General features: G+C 44.5%; 1 protein-coding gene across 2 annotated transcripts in view; it reads left to right on the top strand.

Moving 5' to 3' along the window:
- Window positions 1–25,001, top strand: part of LOC139334523 (raftlin) — a 98,975-nt gene that overhangs the window by 48,382 nt on the left and 25,592 nt on the right. Inside the window, exons 5-7 of one of the 2 annotated variants that reach the window (XM_070967464.1) lie at window positions 4,411–4,519; window positions 10,132–10,618; window positions 19,112–19,315. In XM_070967464.1, the coding sequence (XP_070823565.1) occupies window positions 4,411–4,519; window positions 10,132–10,618; window positions 19,112–19,315 (800 nt within the window). The remainder of the gene's footprint in view (window positions 1–4,410; window positions 4,520–10,131; window positions 10,619–19,111; window positions 19,316–25,001) is intronic. The other variant, XM_070967465.1, reaches the window with a different exon arrangement.

Raw genomic sequence — 25,001 nt, 5'->3', positions numbered from 1 at the left:
GGAATAGGGTTACAGTTCAGCGAGCAATGTCTGATGGGATATATTCATCATTATTGGGTAATTGCAAGGAGCTCTCATGTGCTCAGGCAGAGAAAGCGAGGGATTGAAAGAGAGAGATGGGTTGAGAGGTGGGAGACGGGTGGAGAGGGAGACGGAGAAAGAGGAAAATGAAGAGGTACGGACTAAAAACCATTATAGGGGATTCACTCCGGTGGAATTATTCACAAATGTGTGAAAATGTGACATTAGGAGAGATGTGCTATGTTATTAAAGCTCCACAGTGACGGAGCGCTAAACATGGGTTCAGATGCTCCCTGACGGTGTCGTCGCAGCCGTGAATGAGCGGTGCGTGATGGAGGTGGTGAGAGGTCTGACACGGCGCCGCTCTGAATGCAAAAGAAACAGGAGTGAAATTGCATTTTCACAAAAATTCTCTGACTATGATGTGAACGTGGTTTTATTCAGCCTTGACCTCCTTTCTGTGGCATGGAGAAAGCTTTTACTGAGGACTGTACAGTAAGTGCTATTCAGCGCCTGAGACTGGAGGCCTAAAACACTTCAAACGCACGCTGAATGTATACTTTCTCTCTCTGGCAATGATTGCTTTTTTACGTCTGTGAACACGAAGTGACGCAGCTACGGTTTTAGTGGCAGTAACAGTTCATGTGGACGAGTAGAAGAAGGAATGGGTCGTCAGCAGAGCTGCTTTGAAGTCTCAGGTCAAGTCTTCATATGAAAATTGAAAATGCATTGCGAGTTATTTACGTCTCACAAAGCTTTAAATGACAAAACGTTTGAGCGTTTGGCACTTTGGTTGCAGATACTTCTAAAAAAAAAAAAGTGACAAGTGTTGTGTTGTGTTGTTGTGTTAGCATGCTAATGTTAGCTCAAAACTGTCTTTGCAAAGTAGGCTACTGGCCTGTTTGTTGTTCTGTAACTCTAACAGATCAAATCTTGACATGTTTGACTTTCATCTCAAATCAAGTCCTTTTTTTAATGGCTTAAGTCTGACTGGACTCAAGTATCAAAGAGTGACTATTGATGAGCAGACAAGCAGAAGAGCACCACCCATAGAAACTCCGTTAACAGAAACACAGAAGAAATGCGTGATTATCGCCGCAGTGGCGCCAAAATGTACAATTCACAAAGAAAGTGACCACTTTATGTAAATTTCTTTAACAAGTCGAGCTGAGTCGAGCTCGCAGGTCCTTCTGAGACGTTTAAACAAAGGAAGAGTGAACTGGTTTGAGACATTATTTTCACGGTTTGACTTCCACTGAAAAACAATAATATGTCAACACAATCCCTTTTCATACCTCAGTGAGCGCAGCGTAATTGGAAACCACACATTTACAAATGATATAGCCCCTTCGCTGCTAAAACAGATCCCAGAGCAGCACATTAACAGGTAATACGCAATTAGTTACCATGTGAACGTTGAGCTCCAGTGGGAGTGATTAATCCAACATAAGACGTTCCATGGCGAAGCAAAGCACGTGGCCCATCTGTGGGCAGGGAAGGGGCGGGGGTTTAGCAGGTGTATTAACCCGGGAGGGAGCTCCAGGTAGGCAGGCAGGCATTTGACACTCGTCTAACCACACGAGACCTCAGAGGTTGACAGGCGGTGCTGCACGCTGAATGAAAAGTCACCGTTTCACGCCGAGAAGATGGACTGCAGGTGATGCAGCTGCTATTTTTAACCCGAGGCCTCCCCGCAGGACTTGAATTGTTGTTCTCAGCCACCCCCCTCTCGCTCTCCGATGCACAAGTCAGCTCCCATTCAGAGTTTTATTCCTAAATGAGTGATTCACCAGTTAAAAAGAGGCGACACCTCCGCTGTGCAAAGCATTTGACGCTACAAAATGACAGAACCCAAGTGCTTAAATGTCAGTTTTTGATCTGAAAAGATCTGTCAGGAGGATCGAATCTGATGGTTTTAATTTCTCTCCAAAATGAATTTATATCAGCTTTTCATTTCATCCTTTTGAGACTGCAGACCTCTCTGTGCAGTACTGCCAAAGCATGCTGTATAAGGTTTATTATAGTGAGAGTAATAGAGAATGTAAGAAAGGGAATAAATGGTTTGCACTTAGCTCCACTATCTACACGATACTGTCTGTGTGCATGCATCTCTGTTCTGTTCCCTAAAGATGTGCCTGGAGCGCAACCAAAACTGGCTGCTTGTGGTTTATGTTACAACCAACGGGGGGGACACATCCACATTTTTTCGACAGCACCACCAGGCTTCTGCCACTGTGCCTTTGAATGTTATGACACTGCAGAAAACGCGAACGTCTCTCAGCTCCTTGTGATGATTGTTTCACAGAGCGCGTGAAGTTTGTCCTTAATGAGTCAGCTGGCCCAGTTTCTGCTCTGCTGTGTGCTGCGACAGCGAAATCCGCAAAGCGATGGGTGTCAGTGACAGTAGAGGAGAAGTGTGGCGACTACGTTAATCAGGGCATGGGGTTTTTTTTTTGTTGTTGGATGGATGACATAAGTGCCCACTGGTTATGCTGTGAAGTCTAACAGAAAGACTGAGGCCAGAGTTTAAAGTGATTTTCAAACTGTGCGATTCTGATTCATGTGGGAAAAACAGAAGATTACTTTCAGCAAGCCTGTGAAGAGTTACATTTATTCAGACAGTGAAATGACTTGTAAACTAAAATATAGGCATGTTTTGAAAAGAAAAAACAGGTGAGGCTCATCAAGTAAACACTTCAAGAAGATATAAAGAAGCTCATCTCATTCTCCGGTTCCCAGTGAATATAACAGGATCGGCTTGTGTCTTTTGTGCGTAAAACCTCTGGCAGCCTGGGCTCCCACAGGCAGCTTTAAAGGGGCACTCCTCAAACATTACATGTCAAAGTGAATTTACGAGTCACAGGTAGCACTGCACCGCCTGTGAAAACAATTGTATAATGTCTTCCCTGGCTCTGCAAAGAGCTCTCTAACATCTGAGGAAATTACTCGAGTTATCTCAGCTTGGGTTTGGAGACTACACATTTATAATGGAAAGCCTGTGTGACAAACTGGGGCTTTAAAGTCTGAAAAATGGGTGTTTACTCAGCAGGGAGGGTGAAGGACGCCACTGAGCTTCCTCATGGGGGTGAATCTCGACCCATCCCGCTGTAGGGACTAAAAGTCTCGGACGTTCCTTTTTTAAATCCATCTCTTGCAAGCGTCCTGACTTTATGGAAGTCCAATACTGAACAGCTAGAGCAGCTGAGGTGGTTAGTTTAATTGATGGTGCTTTTGTCTTGCCGAGCATTCGTTGAGAAGTTTGATTTTCATGTGTGTCTACTTAATATGATGCCGGAGCCAACAGCAGATTCTTAGCTTAAAGACTGGAGAAAATGGGCTGAATGCTAGTCTGTGTGTTTTTTGTTTAATCTGTACTACAAACCAGATTTAAAAGGGGAATTTATGCTCTGAACTGTTTCTTGGCTAATTGCAAGACCCAAAAAATATTCCTCTAAACTGTTGTTTTGCTTCTAATTTCCCAATTTTTGTAGCTGATACATTAAATTGCCCAGTCTGTATCCAATGGGGGGGATACAGACACACACACACTCACACACACACACACACACACACACACACACACACACACACACACGAAGCAGGGAGAGTCTTTGCATGACCTGGGACGCTGAAAGCACAGCCTTTAATACACTCGCCTGCACGCATGCATACATCTTTTATCCTCCCACACATCAGGTGTCCGTGTAAAGCCATAGCTCTCACACAGTGCGCACACACACACACACACATGCACACACACACCTACCGTGTGTGCACACTGACTCTGCGGCACACAGAGGAAAAGGGCGTGCAGGGCTTCTTCCCCTTGTCAACAGGATGAGAAGCAGGAAGATGGAAGCTGGGGCATTCGTCTCCTCGGGGCTGGCTCTGGGATTTCCTCCAGAGGACAGAGTGGGAAAATACAACACCATATAAATAGATTCTCCCCGCTCAAAATACTGATATGGCCTCGGCGGAGAGGGCTGAAGGGGGCGGGTGGGCATGAAGAGATTTGCATTGAATTTCCTATGCTCCCCATGTGTTTTCTTTCATCCATGTAGGTCTTTGTCTCAGTTAAGCGTTTTATTGTATTTTCCTCCGCCTCCCACAGAGCAACAGTAACATTAACAAAGCTCCTTGATGCAGTGTAATTTGTTGATAGGGGGTTATTTTTGTATTATAGATTTGACGCCTGGGTCTGTGAATGGCACCCTGTTTGTGGATGTTTTATGAGGGTAATTTTAGAAATTCAAGCTGTTTGTGAATGTGTGTTTGCACGTGCGCGTGAATGCATGGGTACCCCGGTGCATCGCGAGCATTTGTCCAGCAGGCTGGCTGGCTGAAAGGCTGAAACTCATTGTCCTCTCTCCCCCACTGTGGTGCCTGCAGGGCTGAGAGGAGCCAGTCGGTCTGCCCACCGTACAAACTGCAGCTGGAAGAGTGTCTGTCTGCTGAGCAGGTGCCCACCCCGGAGCTCATCCAGGGCTACGTCAAGAAGGTAGGGCTGCTTCACAAGTGCCAGGCTGAAGGTTTTGTCAGTTTGTGCCCAGCTGGAAGGAGGGACGCAGGGAGCAGGAGATAGGGAGGGAGGGATGTGGTGGCTTTCATATGCAGAGTCAGAGATCCAAAGCAGACATAGAAAAACATGTGAAAAAATGTTCCCAGTATCAGAATATAAACTCAGCCTGCTACCAAAACATGAATTTGTTCAGCGTGTTCCCCACTCTGCAGGTTCACCGAACACGATGTTTGTGAGTGTGTTTTAGTGAAACAGCCACATGGCTAAACCTGCTTGCGAGCTCGCTGCTGTCAGGCTGAAGGCTTTTAACAGCAGCTTGTCACAGAATGCTCGGAGCACAGTTGGCAATAAAGTACACCATGTTGGAGGAGTGACAAAAGGACGTTTTTTCTGAACGTAATTGCCACTTTGAAAAAGAACAAAGAAAACAGGGGTGGTAGTGAAGAGCATGTGCATTTCAGGAAATGTCAGGTAAGAATTAGTCGTAACTTTACAACTTTTTCTCCTCCTCCTCCTCCTCCTCCTCCTCCTCCTCCTCTAATATGAGCCATGCTGACAAGCTTCTGCTCTTCGCTTGTGGTGGATTATTATTAACTTCAGTGTCTTCTGCAGTTTCCGTTTGAGCCAAGGTGACTAACAGAGTGTCAACATTTTGATAAATTGTAGTTGTGTCATGCAACAGTTTATCATGAAGGACATGTCAAATTCAGGCAGAGCCGCAGGAGGCGAGAAGCTGCTCCTCGAAAATGGACCCCCGAACCAGACGAAGACACCTGACTGAGAGGACAGCGGGGAACTCAAATCTTTTACTGCTTAGAAGAAGCAAAGTATGAACAGAAAAAGTCTTATCGTCTGTTCAGATCCATTTGTGGACAGGCAAGCCGGGCAGTTGCTTGGAGCCCCCAGCCACAAGGGGGGCCCCGGCCATTTATTTACAACAACTGTTATTGATAGGCCCAGGCTTTCAGTGACCTCTGTAGGTCCCTGGACCTCACTTTGACAACCACCAATCTATTTTTTCAGTATTCATCTCAAATGTCCCAGAAATGCATTTATGTGTGCAAAAAACACATTTTTGTGGCGTGCATGGGTGGGGTGGGGGCCCCAGGGATTTCTTGCTTTGAGCTCCAAGAGACCCTAGCAACGCCACTGCACAGATATGTAATGTAATCCCAACCTGGCCCGACTCAGGAACCGGTTACTATAGACCTTTGAAGTGAAAGTAGCTGCAGTGTAAACATACTCCAATCCTAGAAAAAGTACAGACATATCAGCAGCAACATGTATAACAGTAAAATATTCTGTGCGGAAAAAGGTTCATTTGTGTTAAAGAGCATTTTAATGTCAGGTAGATCTACATTTAACGACTTAATTTTCATTTCACCTTAAAATAGAATCCACAGCATGTCGATCATCCTCACACTGTCCTCAAAAGTAGTATTTCCCTCTGTGTAAAGTTGCACATCTGAAAGTACACTACACTTTTAACACAGTTTAACATTTACTCTTTGTTTTTGGTTATTTTTATCCACAAATCTCTCTCCCCTCAAATCCATCATAGTTTTCTAAATCTGTCTCTCAGACATCACAGGAAGAAAGGATTTACTTCTGGGTTCACCGAGAGTGAAATATTAGTATGATTTGGCATTTTAAAACACAGCTTATTGTTCAACCGCACTGCTTCCCTGAATGTATGTATGTGATACACTGAAAGCTGTGTTTCCTCAATGGATCAAGGCTAAAGTTAATTAGCAAACCAAATAGCTTAACATTTCTGCCTTTTCCGCAGAGGAGGTGAAAGCAGCTAACAGGAGCCAGAAAGCTGAAATCACACTCACTGATCTGATAATGAATTGGCTCTGTCGCCTGTGTCACTGTTATGAATGCACTGCCGTGGAAAGCCTGTTTGAAACGGCACTTCAGATGATATATACGAACACGCCCTCCTCTCTTGTGAGCTCGTTATGCCGCGTCATCATGATTCAACCCCTCCGCCTAATCTGTACATTACCGACCGATATGTCGGCCTTTGAAGCCTCGCTGCTGAACTTTTCTGTACGTTTTGCCCTTCGATTAGTCATGCAACCACAGTCCTGTAGGACCTCATTACTGTTGGTTATCATTTTAATCTACTGAGCCGCTACAGGACTGCTGGAGGAGGAGGAGGAGGAGGAGGAGGCCATGCTAGAAATCTATTAAAAGAGAAGTGGACATGGATGAGTGGTGGAGGAGTGAGTCCATTCCCCTCAGCCTCTCTCTTGCTCTGTTACTTTCTGTTTTTCTCTCCTTATTTCTCTCTCATTTTCTTTCCTCTCTCTTCCTCACTGTCTCAATCTCTGTCGTTATCCTCTCTTTCTGTCATCTCTCCCCTCGATCCCCCTGCCTTTCTCAATCTCTCTCTCCGGGGTTTTCATCTTGACCTTCAGACACCTCCTCCTGGTGCCACTTTAATAACTTACGGAGGAAATAGGAAATGCGGTCTCAAGTCAAAATTGAAATGGGTTTTTCACTGCAGGCTGTTGATATTCTGGTGGCAGAATAAGGGAAGCTGCTTCCAGAATATTTTTCATCAAGTTTGTGCTCGGCATCATTTCGGCTAATGAAGAGAAATGATGTGATGCAAAGTTTCCTTTTTGACCTCGAAACCTCATTTTTTTGACCTGAGGTGGTTTCTTCTGAGCCTGAGCAACTTGTCTGTTCATTTAGTTGAGGACGTTTAGAAGAATGCAGATTTTTGTCCTCCACTTACTCTGCAGTGATACAGCACAAAGTGTATTGCAGATTATTTGTAGTAGTGTATACAGGACCGAACTCTTAAAGGGCTGCAATTCAATTATTCAATTAGCCACTTAGCATCCAATTTCCCCTTTTGTCTCCCTTTAGCTTTATAGCTGCAAGCTAAGCAAAATTGTCTTATTCCACATTGTCCGACAGTATACATAATATATATCCTGCATCATCCTTTTGCAGCTTGTAATTGATGTTTAAAGTGAAGGAAAAACTCAAACCTAAGACCACGTGTGTTTTTTATGGCTGCATTAGAGCAACAGATCGACATATTCTAGATGTCTTGTGCATCATTCGCCGCCTCGGCTGTGTGGATCTCGGAAAGCAATGCAGGTCGTGGTGTTTTGAACAACCATGTTCCCCAGAGGATTAACCCTAATGACTTCAATGATCTCCTGAATGTTCCTCTGGCGGCACCCTAAGGTTTGAAACAGATATCCCTCCTGTTTTTGCAGAACCCAAACGCAGAATGACAGTGCAAAAGAAGACAGTTTAATGTATTATATACAGTCAGTATGAAACGTGCAATCCAGGCGAGCTGAGCTGGGTCGGCCGGGAGGAATGGCGGACAGCAGTGGACCGGTGAGGCGAGGCAGAGAGAGTTGGCTGACTTAGGGCGGGAGATCCAGGTGGTGCATGGCTCCAGGTTTTCTAGGACGGCGAGACAAAGCAAGGGAGTTAAAATGGCTGAGAGCGTGAAGCAAAAAATTATAAACTAGTTTCGAAAGGGAGCCAAGACAAAATAGCACAGAGGACCAGCGATGATCTTGCGAAGCCTGGAGTGAAAAAACAGGGTTTTTATACCGAGCTGGCTGATTAGTGATGAGTGACAGGTGAGCTGCAGGTGGGTTGGCCTCAGGAGAGGGAGGTGACCACAGAGCTGAGACAAAGACACACGAGGGGACAAAGAGAAAACAGGTGATAGAGAGGGGAAGGGACACAGCGGAAAGACAGGAAGACACTGCCTGACACCTTCACGGTGAATGTGGTGATCCCAGGTGATCCAGCACCATCGTCACATCAGTTTATCTACGAGCAAATGCTTGTAAAACTCATGACGTTCCCATCGGCCTGGGCCATGCTGCCTGTTTAGTGCTAATTAGCTTGTGTTGCTAAACACGTAATAAACACTGACTGCTAAGCACCACGTCAGCATTGTCACTGTGAGCATGTTAGCATTTAGACCAGGTACAGCCACACAGCAAGGATGTAGGAGCAGATCTTATTTTTGACACATTTTCCCAAAATTCACATTTAGCAGTTCTTTGATTGGTCAATCTACAACAATGAAAGCAGAGAAAGTGTCAAATTCTCACATTTAAGAAGCCAAAACGAGCAAACAAAGACTGATTGATCACCCATTAATTTACTGTTCTGTCAGCTAATCAATTAATCGGCTAATGGTTTCAGCACTCATGTATCGTGTCAGTTATTTACATTTAATTGGTGCTGGATTTGGATTTATCCCATTTTGTCACTCATATACACTTACAGTGTGTTTGTTATTTATATGCAGTCTTTGTTTAGATGCCGGTCTGCTGGAAGAAGAAATCTAATCTGAGTGGTTCTACTCTATCAAACAAGGGATTTGATGAAATGATAATGATAATAATAATGGTGCTAACTGTAAATTTGATCATTACAGCTCTCTATTCGAATGTATTTTGCTATCAACTGCACCAACATTAGACAGTCAAAACCATTCATCTCTCTCTCTGTTTCTCCGGGTGCCTGCATTACCATTAAATGAGATACAACAGTTGCTCCCTTTTATCTCAGCAATTCCATTTCAACATATTGGTATGAGGAATATGATGTGGAAGCACCCAGAGAGCGTTCACTGATATTAAACAATATGGCTGGAAACAATGTGACTGTTTTCCAATTTAATTTCATAGTGAATAACCTGCGAGTTTGATTTGATTTTTATTCTCTTTCCTCACTGTGGCTCCAGATAGCGGCGGCACCGCCTTGGCTTGGGGGGGTGGCAGTGTGGTTGGTGGAGGTGGATGGGGGGGGTGCAGAAATGGAGAATGGTATCATTAACATTCTCTGACAGTTAACATTTCAATCTCGCTCCATGGCAGAATCCCAATATTGACATAAAATACCTGACGACAATTATACAGAGGAAAAAAAGCAGAGCGCTTGATTTGGGATGCGGCGCAGGCCTGACCGGGGTTGTGGCCGCTCCAATCCAATCAGCGGCTGTGTGGCTGGAGAAGCTGCCGGGAAGGGACAAAAAAGAGATGAGGGGTAGAAAAATGGAAAGTGGGGAAAACAATTCCAGGATAATCGATGTCAAAGTAATTCTGAAAGTTTGCTTTCGGTTTGAGCTCTCTTGGGAAATACCTTCTTAAGTTCTGCTTCATGGGTCGCTCTTATTTTGCATCCTGAACTCACATTTCTGGCATTTTGCTGATGCTCTGAACCCAGAAATAATGAGAGTAACAGCAGATCCGCATCCAAGCTCTCCACCAGTACATGCAATCAAGATGACGCCTGCAGCTAATGATCATTTTTAGCATTGATTAGCCTGCCAATCAGGTTCTAGATGAAAGGGTCAATCCTTTAGTCTTTAAATGATAGAAAATATAGTGAAAAATGTCTTTGTTACAGTCCAAACCCAGAGATCATCAGTTTAGTATCATATATGGGCAAGAAAAGCAGCAAATTCTGAAGCAATTCATTGATTATCGAAATAGAAGCTGATTAATTTTCCATCAATCGAATGATCAAGCAGCAGCAGTACGATCTGCATTTTTCATTCTAACTTCTGATTTTTTCGTTCATGCATTCAACAGCAGATCCAGGATGCTGCAGACCAGGGGGTGATGTTCGTGGGGTTTGTCCAGGAACCCTACGGGGCCCCATGCACCAGGATCAGAGAACCAGACACCCCCTCCCTCTCTCTGCACTCCAGCCCCAGCTCTGTGCTCGGCTCCCTGGGCAGCTGCAGCCCCTCGAACCCCTCAAGTCCCAGAAACCACGCAGAGCCAGAAGCTCAAGCCGACGCAGGGGAAAAAGAGGCGAATGAGGAAGCCTCGTGTGGGGCCGGGGAAGGAGCACCGAGCGGTGAGAAGAACGAGCGTGAGATCACTGGGAACCATTCAGGGACCGGGGTGGAGGGCACTCTGGACGAGGTCTCGCCTGCGGCTTCTCCAGTATCAGATGGAGATCTGGAGCACAGCGAGGAGCTGACGGAGGAGGACTCGCCGTGTCACAACAACAACAAAGACAGAGGCAGAGACACAAAGGAGAAGCAGAGATACCGCCCGCGGAGGGGCGACGGTGAGTGGTCTCTATGGTTGCCATCATAAACACAAACTAAAAGGAGAAAGACGTGTAATTAGGACAGACACAGCTCTTACATGTGAAGATGAGTGAAGGACAAAGTGCTCACAACAGCAGGTGAAGAGGACAATTCCTCTGGGTAATGACATGGAGACATTTCATGAGCTGCAGTTACGCAGAATAGAAAATACATTTAAAACAAACACCAATATACCAACGTGTACAAGTGCGGGCATACACACACATTTAAAACAAATAGCAAATATAGAAAGTTTGGATCCTTTCCACAACAAATTCAGCACCATGACAGCTTAAAAGTAAAACTTTCTTCTACCTTTTTCCCATCCAAAAACATATTTTGCATTTTCTATTTCATTACCTGAAGCTCTTTTTTTTATAAATATTTTACCTCAAAACACAGATCTGGTCCAGTTTTACCAAACCTAGAGGGAGGGAAAACACATATTGCATCTGGCCTTCAGTAAAGAGAAAGTTTGGGGAATGAAGTCTAACGAGTTTTCATCAGAATTGCTTTCTACTAAAGAAATGCCCCGTTTAAAAGCATCTGAAAGTCTCATTCAGAGCAACAGAGACGCTGTTTCTGGAAGCGCCACAAACGCAGTTCTGTTCACCATCATTGTCCAGGAGTGGAGGCAGAAATCTCAAAATGTGTGTATAAAAACTAAAGTATTTGCAAGGCTACATATCAGGGGACGTGAGTGAGTAAGAGTGTTATTTTGTTATTTGGGTGAGCAGAACCTTTAAAGGAAAATACACTAATTGGTCCAATGGGGGCCGCATGAATAAAGTTCGAAATTTCAAAACTTTACAAAGCTTTCAAACTTGACAAGGCTCTGAAGTCCAAATGACACTGGACCTGCCACACAGCCATCTTCACAAATTACACAGAAAGGCCTAATGAGGAATGATAATTAAAATAATTAAAGGTCAAAACTTCAAACCCTGAAAGGCCACAACTGCTGCACCGCCACAGGCCCAACGTGGATGAAACAGGTTTCTGCATCATTTATGGACATCGGATGGAAATCGCTTCCAAAATGATTCATTTTTCACGCCGCACGTTGACACACACTCACATCTGCGAGCTTCCTCGTCAAACGGCGGTCGACTGCTGGTCCCAGAGCAGCTAAAGCAGTCTGGAGTCAAAGCCTGCTCTGAGGGGCATCCACTGTAAGCTGCAGCGTCTTGTCTCACACATTCACAGAGACAGATTTAAAGTGACAGTTTCTGATCGTTAACCAATATCTGTCTGCGTATCTGTTTGACTCGTGTCCCGGTTTCATTCGAAGCCATACCTTTTGGCTGTTTAACTAAAGAACAGCATGGTGCCGTAGATTCCTCTTGAAACACTTGGCAACTGCGGAGGTGTCATTTCCTGCTATTGCCTCAATGTTACACAACAATGTGCCGCCTTGGGATATAATCCTCTCTATCCGTTACACAAAAGGAATCGTCTTTAGCCGTGGCGCACACAAATTCACACTCACACTTAGCCGCCGAAGCGGGGCGTGTGTGAAATTCGCCACAACAGTTCTGTCGGGTTTTTCGGAAAGCTGCACATTTCATGGCTTTCTGTCTTCGCAGAAAGTGAAGCATACGCGGCTGCACCTCCTTTGTGTGTTCGCCGTGCCCCTCTTTTTTGTGGGAACGGTGTTGAAATTAGCACAGACATTTATAGTTTCGGCTTTATTCGAGCATTTCGAATTGACAGATGGAGACACCCACCACTCTCACCCCCCCCTCCTGCAGTGTCGCCTCCTCTCACAGAACCTATTTGTGATATGTGTCAGTGCAGTGTGCAAACTGTGCATTAGATACACGTCCCAGTGGGAGTGTTAACGTGTGTGTGTTGGTGTATATTTGTATGTACACTGTGCAAGGTTCAAAGCACCTAATACTCGACGTTGCATAATGAATGCACTCTTTGATGCGCTCATACTTTGTGCTCGTGTTCGCGTGTTTCTTTGTCTTTCTATGTGTGCGCTAACACACACTTGGCATCACAGCAGACCACGGCCCACTGGTCCATCTGGGCCTCCCTGCAGTGCATTTTGCAGTGAGATAATCCCCCACTGCCTCGTCCTCTACCTCACTCAGCTTCACAGCTTTCTCCCTCTACCCCCACCTTCATCCCCCTGAATCTCTGTGACAACGCCAGCAGCGCCGGTGTAGCAGCCAGCCGGGGTGGTAGCAGAGCCTGCCAAACTCCCATGTCCCTCTCTACTAATGCCCAGTCTGCCGAGGAGGCCTGAGAGCCCCGGCTACTGCTGGCTTGTCCTCGCTAATCCTCAGATCTTGAGGTGAACGGCGTGCAAGTGCTGGCAGCGGAGCTGGCGAAAGTCTGTGCCTTACGGTCGAAAGAGGATCTCCGTCCCCGAGACCGGAGCTCTGGATCGAAACTGAGCCCATAAGTTTGGAGACTCAAATGCTTGGACGGTCTGAAAGAAAGGGATTGTGGTGGAAGAGTAAATGGAAAGCATAACATGGTAGTGACAGCTGTACAGTCGTGTCTGGATAAGACAACTCTGTGTCCCGCAAATGACTTTCAGATGCAACGGATTTGCATGAGCGACAACGTTTTGTAGGAAATCTCATGGGTCATTTTTAATAACCGCGCTGAGGAAACGTTTATACTGTCCTGCATTTTACCTCTTTTTCTACATTTATGTGTATGTTTAGGCCACTCAGAGCACTTAAGGGAGAGGTTGTGCTGGTTAAGTATTGATAAAGTAAACTCAAGACCAACAATGAGACATGTTGACTTCTTCAGTATTTAGGCAAAAACAGCATCTTTCCATAACCTTGACAAAGTGTTTCAGCAGCCTAAGCCTAACAGCACATGGGCTCTGTGTTTTGTGCTGCCGAGCAGCCAGCCTCACCTCTTCACAGCTACTTCTGTGCACTACAAGAATGTCACCTCTCTCGGTTCAAAAAAACAAAACCTGCAATACAATTCAGTAGTAAATCCGTGTATTTTGCTGGAGATAGAGCTGGGATAAGAGGGACAAAGAAGAAAAGAACCTGAAATGAAAATTCATGAGAAACTCGATCAAAAAAAGGAAAAAAAGAGGATATTGATTTGCAGTCAACATTTAACAAACACGTCTTTAACTGATTGAGATATCTGCTCCTCTGATGTTGACATACACTGATTGAGTTCCATGATACAAGTTTTCCTGAGGAATATCTGCAGCGTCTTAGTCAATGTGCAGACGTCTCTTCAGCTGCTTGGTTTTATCCTCGCTGTGATGGGATCAGTGTCCAGCGCCTCAGATTATGGGAGCAGACGTCGAAATGACGCCGTGTCATGCTGGAAAGCCACGCTGCAGTGATCATGGCGGGGTTACTGCCACCCACCCCGTCATTTGGACAGCCGAGCGGCTATCAGATAAGCCTTTGAAGCAACATGCTTTCAATGTCCGAACCACACTCATGCGCTCATTTTCTTGTTAGCCGGCCTGCCAGCGACAACGAGAGTCAGCCTAGCTACACAGAGTTTATTCTGAAGGCTTAGGGGTCGTCTGATGTAATGAATTTACGCGATTAGGTTCAGAGGAATTAGTCATGCTCCTCCTGTGTGTGTGTGTGTGTGTGTGTGTGTGTGTGTGTGTGTGTGTATGTGTGTGTGTGCGTGTGTGTGTTTGTGTGTGTCTCTGACACGAGGATAAACGAGCACATCTATAAATATCAAATTATTGTGGCATTCGGTAACATTTTACTGCCCTATAGCACAAAAATGACCATAATAATTCTCTGAAACATTAATAAAGTTATTGATTAGCACCAATTACTTTGGTGACGTTTCTGGCTTTGAAACCTTACTCTTGTTATACAGCCGGGAAGCAAATGACTGCAGCATTATTACCACTGTTTCTTGGTAAAATATCAGCTCTCCAGCAGATCTCTGCTCTGAAAAGTTTATTTGTTTGTATTACCCAGTGGAGTCTGCTGGTGTCATTGACAGGCCACTGTAGCAGAGGGGCACGGGGGGAGTGGTGAGCTTGTTTTAGAGATTTATGTTGCTTACTAATGGAGTTCCTTCAAGATCAAAGATCGCTTAAGTTTGTGTTCCTCCTGACAATAAAGCATCTGTTCCTCTGCAGTTTCTCACAGGAACAACACGATGCTTTTGTATCTCAGTCCGTCGTAGTCACAGGGAACATGTGACTGGTGGGTCACTGGTTTGAGTCCTGGCTGGTGAAGTTACACAGGGGGAAATTAGTCTTTTGGCAGACACTTTTATCCAAAGCGACGTACGTATGAACTCACACACTGATGGCGCAGCATCGGGGCAGTTTTGGGGTTCAGTATCTTGCTCAAGGATACTTCGGCTTGTGGATTGCCGAGGCCAGGGATTGAACCACCGACCTCTTAATTGGTGGCTCTACCTCCTGAGCCACAGCCGCCCAAGGGAAAAGTGATGACCTGTTGTGTGTCATGATTCATTTTGTAGTTAGGTAATGTTGAGACTTCACAGCCTGCCATGCTGTTATTCTCTATCGCTCTGTGTACAATAACTACAGTTTAAGAAAAGACTGATTTGACTTGAAATTGACGTGGACGCTTATGAACAGATTATTTCATTCACTGACATTTAGGGGTGAGCCCTACGATCAGCCCAACAATCAGCCCTACCATCAGCCCAACAATCAGCCCTACAATCAGCCCTACCATCAGCCCTACCATCAGCCCTACAATCAGCCCTACCATCAGCCCTACCATCAGCCCAACAATCAGCCCTACCATCAGCCCTACCATCAGCCCAACAATCAGCCCTACCATCAGCCCTACCATCAGCCCTACAATCAGCCCTACCATCAGCCCAACAATCAGCCCTACCATCAGCCCTACAATCAGCCCTACCATCAGCCCTACCATCAGCCCAACAATCAGCCCTACCATCAGCCCTACAATCAGCCCTACAATCAGCCCTACAATCAGCCCTACCATCAGCCCTACCATCAGCCCTACCATCAGCCCTACAATCAGCCCTACCATCAGCCCAACAATCAGCCCTACAATCAGCCCTACCATCAGCCCTACCATCAGCCCAACAATCAGCCCTACAATCAGCCCTACCATCAGTCCTACTATCAGCCCTACCATCAGCCCAACAATCAACCCTACAATCAGCCCTACCATCAGCCCTACAATCAGCCCAACAATCAGCCCTACAATCAGCCCTACAATCAGCCCTACCATCAGCCCAACCATCAGCCCTACCATCAGCCCTACCATCAGCCCAACAATCAGCCCTACCATCAGCCCTACAATCATCACTATCAATTTGATTTTACTGAAGAAGGCCGGATGAAAGCACGGCCTCAGTTTGACTTATTATCCTGCAGTCCAGAGTGATGGACATCAGCAAGACAGATGTTTTTATGCCAACAAATAAATATCAGAGGATAGTCTCCTCTTATCTTTCGGCACCCCATCCCATCTCCCCCTCCCTGCTTTGCCCTGCTGAAGTTTCCCTTAGGCGAGGCACTTAATCCCTCTGATGCTCCAGTATATCTCCTGTGAACAGAGCACCGCTGAAAAGATGTTTACCGACCGTAGTCTTTCCTGACCAAATAATTGTTTGCTGAAAGTGAGCTACCTTCCCCTCCACCTGAATTACAGCCACCTCGGTGCCATAATTAGAGCATAATTAGACTGCAGCAAAGTAAAACACACGGAGAAGTCTCAGCTATTAAGCAGAAAACATTTGATGTTGTGAGAAAGAAGCCAGGCAGCATGTTTCTTACTAATGGCTGCTATTTTATGTCAAGCTGTTATAAATGGAACAAGTCTGTCCTGTTGGAATCATCTGCGTTGAATATGGTTGAACGCTGCTAATTATCTAACTACACTGTGATTACAGAAAATAAGAGCTGGGAGCCAAAGCTTGACCATATTTCCTAATTCCAGTAGTAACACAGCATAGTTTGTCAAAGGCAGTCTTCTTCATGACCTTCCTGAAGCTCACAGAGGTACAGAAAGGATTCAAGCCATCGCCTCCCACGTGGGCGCAAAACCCTAAATCAGTTTATATGATAGAGATCGCGACAGAATCATTCACAGTGAGGAAATGTGTTGTTTTGGCAAGTAAGAGGCATGTTGAATGGGAAGTCACTTCATTGTTGTGTGTTGTCCAAGATTCGTTTGCCATATTGTCCTCGTTGTAACACGGGTAACATGGGGAAGGCGAGGGGGGGGCGAGCAAATATTCTGCCGTGATTCAACTTTTCTCAAGAGTGACAAATGACAAGATTTGGGGAATTTGGTGGCCAGCTGTCACATCAGTCAGAGGAGCCAGACGAGAAATGGTTATGAATGATTCATCCTTCCTCCGTGTCCGCTGGACGGACGGACGGACGGAAGAACCAAAGCGACAGAGCCACGACTCCACCACCACCACCACCACCTCACGTCAGAGTGTGTGTGTGTGTGTGTGTGTGTGTGTGTGTGTGTGTGTGTGTGTGTGTGTGTGTGTGTGTGTGTGTGTGTGTGCGGGTGGGTGGGTGGCAGTGCTGCACATTCTGCTCATCCATCTGGTTCACTCGGGGAATGACAGTCCGACATTTGCATTGGAAAGAAAGGGGAAAATGTTAGCAGGCTCGTTGTGAATTGCCTGCTGCCTGATCCGAACGAGCAAATATTTCGCTCACTCACATCACAACAAAACAACTCTTTCCGCTTTGATTTAGTAAGATATGCAAGGAGCAGTGACATACGTACTGTGGGCAAATTTCCAAGCCTGTTCCTCCCTCCTGAGGCCCACTGCATTATGTATATTTCTGCTTGATGTAAACAACAGCGAGCTGGAGAGCTTTTAATGCATTATTCAAGGTTATACGATGAATTAGCTCCGTTACAATGAAATGGTCCCTTTTAAGTTCTGCATCAGCAGTGTAACGTCACTTCTGGAAAACATTAAAAGGAATATGAGGAAGACTTGTAGCGTGAATATGATGAAATTATTTTTAATCTACCTCATGCTTGTTGCTGAAGAAGAACCAGCTGAATAAATGAAGCAGAGTACATTTGTGAGTCCAGCTCGGGCCAACACGAATCTAATCTTGTGTTGCTTTTTAATTTCTCGTTTATTTTGCACCTGCCAGGTGGAAATTTTGTCCATGATATGAAGATTATGTTGAAGTTTTTATGATAGTGTCTTGCATACATATTTGTCCTGCCCATGTGGACTTACATGACACCAGAGATTACTGTAAAACAGATGAAGGATGTGATACTAAATGATACAAAAAGTCCTGATAAATGAGGAACACACGTTTAAGTTATATAATCAGATTCTGAGAAACTTCATTTACACAAATCTTCGTCTCCTGTCGGCTGATGCTCCATCTTGCTTGCAAATCGGGCCCATCCCTGGCTGCAGATCTGATTTTTGTGATCTGCATATTTGATTTGGCATTGATGTTTAACCCTCCCCATTATCCGGGCTCGGGATCAGCAATTAGAAATGCACTGGCTTGTGCTTCCTCAGTGGCTGGGGAGCAACCCGGTGTTCAGTGTCTTGCCCAAGGACACTTCCCCATGTGCACAGGAGGAGGTGGGGATCTAACCGTCAGCCCGCTCTAGCTCCTGATCCTCAGCTGCCTTGTAGCTGTTACACAAATATAAATGTATGTATGTACGAAACCTGATGAAAACATCAAAGTTAAACCACACAAATAGACGACTGACAACTCAGGGTCACATTTTTTTGGAAGGTCTCGGCTACATTTTTGCACTTTTGCTTTTAGTCTGTCCAATTTCAGTGTTCTGATTTACATGTCAGAGTCTGTTTTTACTATGGACAGTTTCTTCAGAATCATTTCCAAGGACCCATGCAAATCATCCACTCTCCTGAGCTGGTTTTTAATGTCATCTTTTTGGGAGAAATTTTGCCTCCTACGCTGCCACATTTTTTCAAAGACAAGAAAATCCAACTGGTTGGAAAACAAGAGCACACACAAATTGTGATTTTCTGTCGATAAACGATGACCACGAACACTGTGGCCAACTTTTTCTGGCCAAGAACCTTGTTGACTGTCCGCACACTTGCCGAGTTTCCTTGTTTGCTTATCTCATAGGAAATAAATGTACTTCCAATAGATTATTGCCACACCGGTTGTGTAATTACTGTTGAAAAGTTCCCAAAGTAAGAAGTCATTTAAGATTGTGATTAATACTGCAGATAGTTGTTTGCATTGCGACAAAACTTCTATCATTTAAAACAAAACTCTGCTGTCTCTCAGCCAACCGATTACCGGCCCATTTCTAATACTGGCAGCTGAAGAGAAGGAAAGTGCTCCAACAGACGGAGCCAAATTACACTTTGGATTTTGGCCAGTGTACATCAGTAGTTCAATAATCATGCAGTAAAACGTGGCACTTCCATAGAGGTTACATCTGTATTGTCACGACCCTGACTGAACTAAATCAATGGCCGGGTTTTGCTGTCTGTCGTGTCTCAAACAGGGGTGGAGCTGCTCGCTTTGTACAACCACCCGCCGGTCCGAGAGGGTCAGGTGAAGTACTACACTGTCAAGGTGCCACTGCGGGTTCAAAACTGTGATGAGGGGGTCAAAGGCGTGGAGGCCAACTGGCTGGATCACATGACCCAGCACTTCAACAATGGAGCCTCGCTGGTCGATGGATACTTCCACCTGGGCAACGTGAACGGTAAGCTGGCAGGACTCCCTGGTACTGCAGAAGACAGGGGTTTCCCAGGAAAAGATGTGGGTGTATGTGTAAAACCCAGTAGTAACATTCCTTTAAGGCCAGAAATCTCCACCACACACACCAAAAAACATGTACAAACAATACAAATAACACAAGATTGTTTTAATCCCTTGACTATCATAGAGCCTTCACCTTTGCTCTTGGTCTTATTTTTTTCAGAGATTCTCCAAAAGGTTCCCATATTGCCTTTGTTTTCCCTTCACAGTATCACCACTAACAATGTCAACATCAAGCAGGTACCAAAGTAACATTGACCTCAATAGAACAAAAAGCTCAGGGCAGGTAATGATGCACCTAGGCTTGTGTGCCATTAATTATGCATTAGGATATATTCATTTTTCATCAGAAAACAATCAGAACATTTGAATAATAGTGTATATGATTATGATAATGCAGCCTCTGCCAGTCAGGAAGTGGTGCAACATTGCAGGATTTTGTACTGCAAACATACGCTGGACAGCTGCAGAAGCTGTGGCTACATGTGTTTGCAATGAGAGGCTCCATTAAGCAACACTATCAATATTAACTTAGAAGCAAATGACTACATGTCGTGTTTTCACTCCCACTGTCAGACCAACAAAGAATCAACCCCCAGTTCCACCTTAAAACTACTGTATTTTATCTCATGGTTTTGACTGGTTGACGTTAACTGTACAAGTCACATATAAAACTGCAGGCTGCTGTTTCCAACAAGCAAGCTGAGACGAGCCAAGCTATCTGCCAAGTACAGTAGAAGGACAAGTTGTGTGGAAGTATGTAAGTGAAAGGTGAAAAAAGGTGAGCAGCTCGCACAGCTCTGATATTTTTCTCCAGAGTTAGTGGATCAAAGTAAAAATAAAGTGGGTGTAGGACTGTGTTGGATGTGTTTTGAGGTGCATTGCAGAATAATGAGCTGATGATAAATCAAAGCTGTCTTAAAGTGAATTTTCTCTCGCTTTGCACACCAGTAAAAAATGCTTGATGTAGCTTTCAGCCATGCTAGCGTCACGGTTCTAAGCATATAAGTGTCGGTCTGACGTTTGTCCAGGCTCAACATCTGTTGGATTGATTGCTTTGACATTTTCTAGATATAACCAAGTACATTCTACTCTAGAAACCAAGTGAAAGCAGACAAAAGTATGGAGGCATCCAACTTTTTTGTTAGCGGTTGGGTCCACGACTTCAGTATGAAGGTGCTCAGGGATGACATTTTGTTTTTGCCTGGATAAGAAGCTTTTATTGTCTTGTGGATTAACAGATCGACCGTTGAGCACCGTGGTGCTGAATGTTGGCATTTACATTACGTTGTTTGCTAGGCTAACCACTGGTAAAGACTTGGATCGTACATTATTTACGTTCAGCTGTCTTTTGTGAGACTTGATCTGACTCAGGTCCTCCTGATCGCAGACTGTTAACAAGACATTTTTTCCAGCGTTTTCTGGTCAATTTCTTGCATTTTTCATGCTTATGAACAGCAGCTTTTGGTATTCGCTAAAAGCTCCTCTTGGTGTCTCAGTTTGAGTGATTTGAGCAACAGTAAATGATGCAAAACAGGCGTTTTCAGTGTGTGTTTTAGTGCTTCCTGTGCAGAAAATCACTTCCTGCCCTCCATCTGCAGCATGAAAACAACCTACGCAGGGCATCACAACAACATCACAAGTCGTCTTGTGGTCCACTGTCTGTGCAGACTATTAGCCAAATGTTAGCGCTCTTGATTGCTGAATTGACACTGCAATGGTGTTTTACATAAGAACAGTCTGTTTTCACCAGTGAGCAGCGTGGCTGAATTCTTAAGAAGCTGGAGTTCATGGAGCTGTTTGGTATCCTCTTTTAAACTATTTCCTGTTTGGGTTTTCCTCTTCCATCAGATCCCTCCGCCTCTGTGCTTCGCTCTGACACTGGAGAAATAAGCCAGCCAGAGTAAATAAGAGTCATAATTCATTAATCTGGGAAAGTGAACGCCTCAGCAACTCTGAAACATAGATAATTAACCTGATAACAAATTAGTGCCTCCTTGCATATTTTATATCCAGAGAATGGAGTAATGAAGTGTATTATTATGATTCAATTTTTTTCTGCCTATTAGGGTCCTCTAACATATTTTGCATTTTTCATGCGCCGCTAAGATATGCGTCTCTTGAACAGTGAAATTACTGGGTATGGTAGAAAGCAGATCGGCTGCATTATGAACCTGTCTCTGCCTTCACTGACTTAAAGGACTGAATTCAGCTCACAGTTTGAGCTCAACCTCTTTAGAAAACAGACAACTTTACAGAGGTGAACGCTGCTACTTTATGGATTTTGGTCTCTTGAGAGCAGCTGGCAGCATGACATCAAAGCGGCATCCCATTTGTTGTTAGCAGCTAATTACATCAAACAGCCACGCAGCCCGGCTTTAGAATCAGCATCCACTCCTGCCGTTTCCATATTTAGCAACTTCTTTGAGACGGGTTTTTGAATTCGCGATGAGACGCTCGACACGATGCAGGAGACCATCTCAACCTCGTAAACATCAAGGACACGTTTGACAGCAAAACAGAGCATTAAAGGACGTGGACTGATAGAGACAGACGCATGAACTTGGATGGGAGACGGTAGTGACAGTGACAGCCTTGTTTTGAGCTACAGAACAACCAGCGTGCCTCAGCTTTCATGTCCTGACAGATACATGTGTGATCTAATGAGTGTTTTTTTTCGAAGACTGGCCTTCTTCTGCCCAATTTCACTTTTATCCTGTTGTACTAATATCATTTTTACAGTATTTATTATTCATTAGAGGCAGGGTTGCTGAGCCTGCCTGTTTTTATCATGGATGGCAGTGCTTGACACTTTGGTCCAGACTGAAATATCTCAATAACTGCTGGATAGATTACCTTGACATTTGGCGTAGATTTAATTGGTGTCAAGACGGTGGATCTTAACGACTTTGGTGACCGTCTGACTTTCCCTGTAGCACCACCATGAGGTTCACATTTGAGGTTTTGAGTGAAATGTCTCCACATTTATTAGATGGATAGCCATGAAATTCAGTACAGCTTTCCGTGTTGCCCTCAAGAGGAATTGTAATATCTTTGGTAATCCCTTCAATTTATGTCTAGCGTCATCATTGGGTAAAAATTGTAATTGTCCCATACTTGTTTTATGAGTAAATACATGTAAAACAACATTTCCAGTAGCTGTACTTTGTTTTTAGTGCTAATTATTAAGCATGCTAATACATTAAACTAAACATTAAACCTGCTAAACATCAGCATTTTCAGCGTGAGCGTGTTAGCAGGCTGAAGTTAGCATCAAACTCAAAGCGCTGCTGCTCCTGAATGCAGCCTCACACAGCTGCTAGAATCCCTGTAGACCCTTAGTCTTGTTTTGCAATGTGTTGCTTCATATTTTATTATATCTGGGAGTTGGAAGGCAAAGCTTCAACCATCTACTACTAAGAGCCTCTGAAGTGCCTTGCTCACGGGCAAATAAAGGATGAGAGCGGATGCTGGCCCTAGTTTGAACCAGAGAGTCTCAGATTAAAATCCCGCAAACCTGCCTGATTGGAAAGTTTTAAGCAGCTGTAATGCTGTGTAATCTGAAACAGATTATTAAATCCAATTTGGCATCTTAGATTTCCCATCAGCTGCCCACCCAAATGCAATATAGACATATTTCAGAGCCAGCACTGTTGTGCTGCGAGTCAGCAGTAGCCACTAAAAGTAAACCATATATTAGCCATTATTCATAAATGTGCTGTTCTTCTGCAAAACCCACAATTCAAAGACTGAATGAAATGAATTATCCCTGCAGCTCCAAGCGTCTGATGCCTAAAATGCAAATAGTAACGTTTATAATCAACTTGAAAGCTCTCAAAGAGTCGAATATCTTAACCATGAAGGGTTGAAGAGGTAATGGGCAGTGTGAGTGGTGGGCCAGTATCCCCCCAAAAAAACAAAACAGGCAATATTGATGTATCATTTTTGTAATATATAAGTATATGACCCTTTAGTATGATTAATAACGCAATCGATCAAATGTTTTCATCTTAGGAAACCTTTTTAAACCTAAATGACAGGTTTAGAGATTAAAATTCCTCTGCATTGACTGCAAGAAGCACGAAACTGACAGAGGTTAGTTGACAATTCTTGATGAAATATGTGTCAACACAAAGGTTTGTTGTTGCTCTTGTTGCTGATTGCTGAGCTAGAGTTGGCAGATTATCTGCATCACTGTCCCTGTTCCTGCAGTCGGCTCTGGCCTTTTCCTAAATACTGTGCTACCTTTCTATTGTCTCCGACAGCCGGCTGTTTGGCTCGGTCCAGAGGGACGCACACTTCCACACAAACGTACGAGCAACACACCATGTCCCCGCGCTCCTTCTAGAGATGGGTTTCCATGGTGAAGCAGGATGAGAAAGCGTTAAGCGGCATTGTTTGCATAAGCGTGTGTATGTGTATATTTGTGCGTGTGTGTGTGTGACGGATCGCTCGGACGGTGAAAGTCCTGTCAGGTGTGGCGGCGTTGTTTGCAGTGAGTGCAGACCTTGCCGGAGCCACAGAATGGGATATTATAGCAATATTGAATTGAATTTACAGAGTCTAAGCCGCATGCAGGCCCCACTGTCATAAGACACGCATTAAAAATTCATACAAACTGTGGCACTGCCTGCAGACACACACACACACAGGCCTACATACATCCATATGTACCTACAAAAACACACACATACACCCACTTACACACACTTGCAAACACATAAGTTCACACGACCTCCCTGGAGTTGGAAGCAGGGTGTGGGGTTGAGTTTGTTTGCTGAAGAACTGACAGTAATGGTGTTGACGGGGAGTTTTGCCTTTGTTGCTCGTATAGCTTAAGCTATCTCCAGAGCCACAATGAGGATTTGTAGCCCGGTTGTGAGACATTGAGCTATTCATATGCATGACAGTCAGCCCTCACTGGTTTCTAAATTTGGGCAAAGCCAATGGTGGAAGAAAAAAAGAAAGAGAGCGAGGGAGAGATACAGAGAATATGAAATTCCAATAAGGTTTTTCTTTTCTTTTTTTCTACCGTGAAAAGAAATTCAGGGAAGGGAAATGATGTGCAAGCGTTTCTCTGAGACAAAAGTTGACGAGAGGTGGAATTAGGACTGCCATGTTTGTGCGTGTGTGTGCATATGGATGCATGCATGTGTTTCTAAGTAGTTGCGGTTATGTGTAAATAGGTTTTGACAGCACAGCGTGTGTCCTTTAACCTTTGAGCTGCAGTCACAAGACAGGTTGCATTAAGTGAACCAGTGTGTTCACTTAATGCAGCCCGTTTTCCTTCTCTGTTCACGTAATTTGGGCGTGCAATGCATGCACTCCGGTGGCCGAACTGAAGCCCCGATCTTTTTGTTTCAAGTGAAATCAGCTGCAGGACTCACTGTGCATTAGCTTGGCTAAATACTCACTCAGACTTGTTAAATAGATAGATCGTGTTCACAGCTGTGGGGCTCAAGCAAATGTCAGCGAAGGAGCCTGTTCTCAGGTCTTAACTGTAAAATCATGAACGCTGGGTTGTTATACATCAAAACCACAGCGGGCAAAAGTTCGACAAAGGGTTTGACAACAGTTAGAGATTATCCACAAAGGCACTGATGCTGAAGTACCATGTTTTTAGGCTCTTC

The sequence above is a fragment of the Chaetodon trifascialis genome, chromosome 7 (assembly GCF_039877785.1).
Source record: "Chaetodon trifascialis isolate fChaTrf1 chromosome 7, fChaTrf1.hap1, whole genome shotgun sequence".
In the NCBI taxonomy this organism is placed as follows: Eukaryota; Metazoa; Chordata; class Actinopteri; order Chaetodontiformes; family Chaetodontidae; genus Chaetodon; species Chaetodon trifascialis.
The sequence above is the reverse complement of the archived record's forward strand: the minus strand, read 5'-3'. Positions and strand labels throughout refer to the sequence as shown.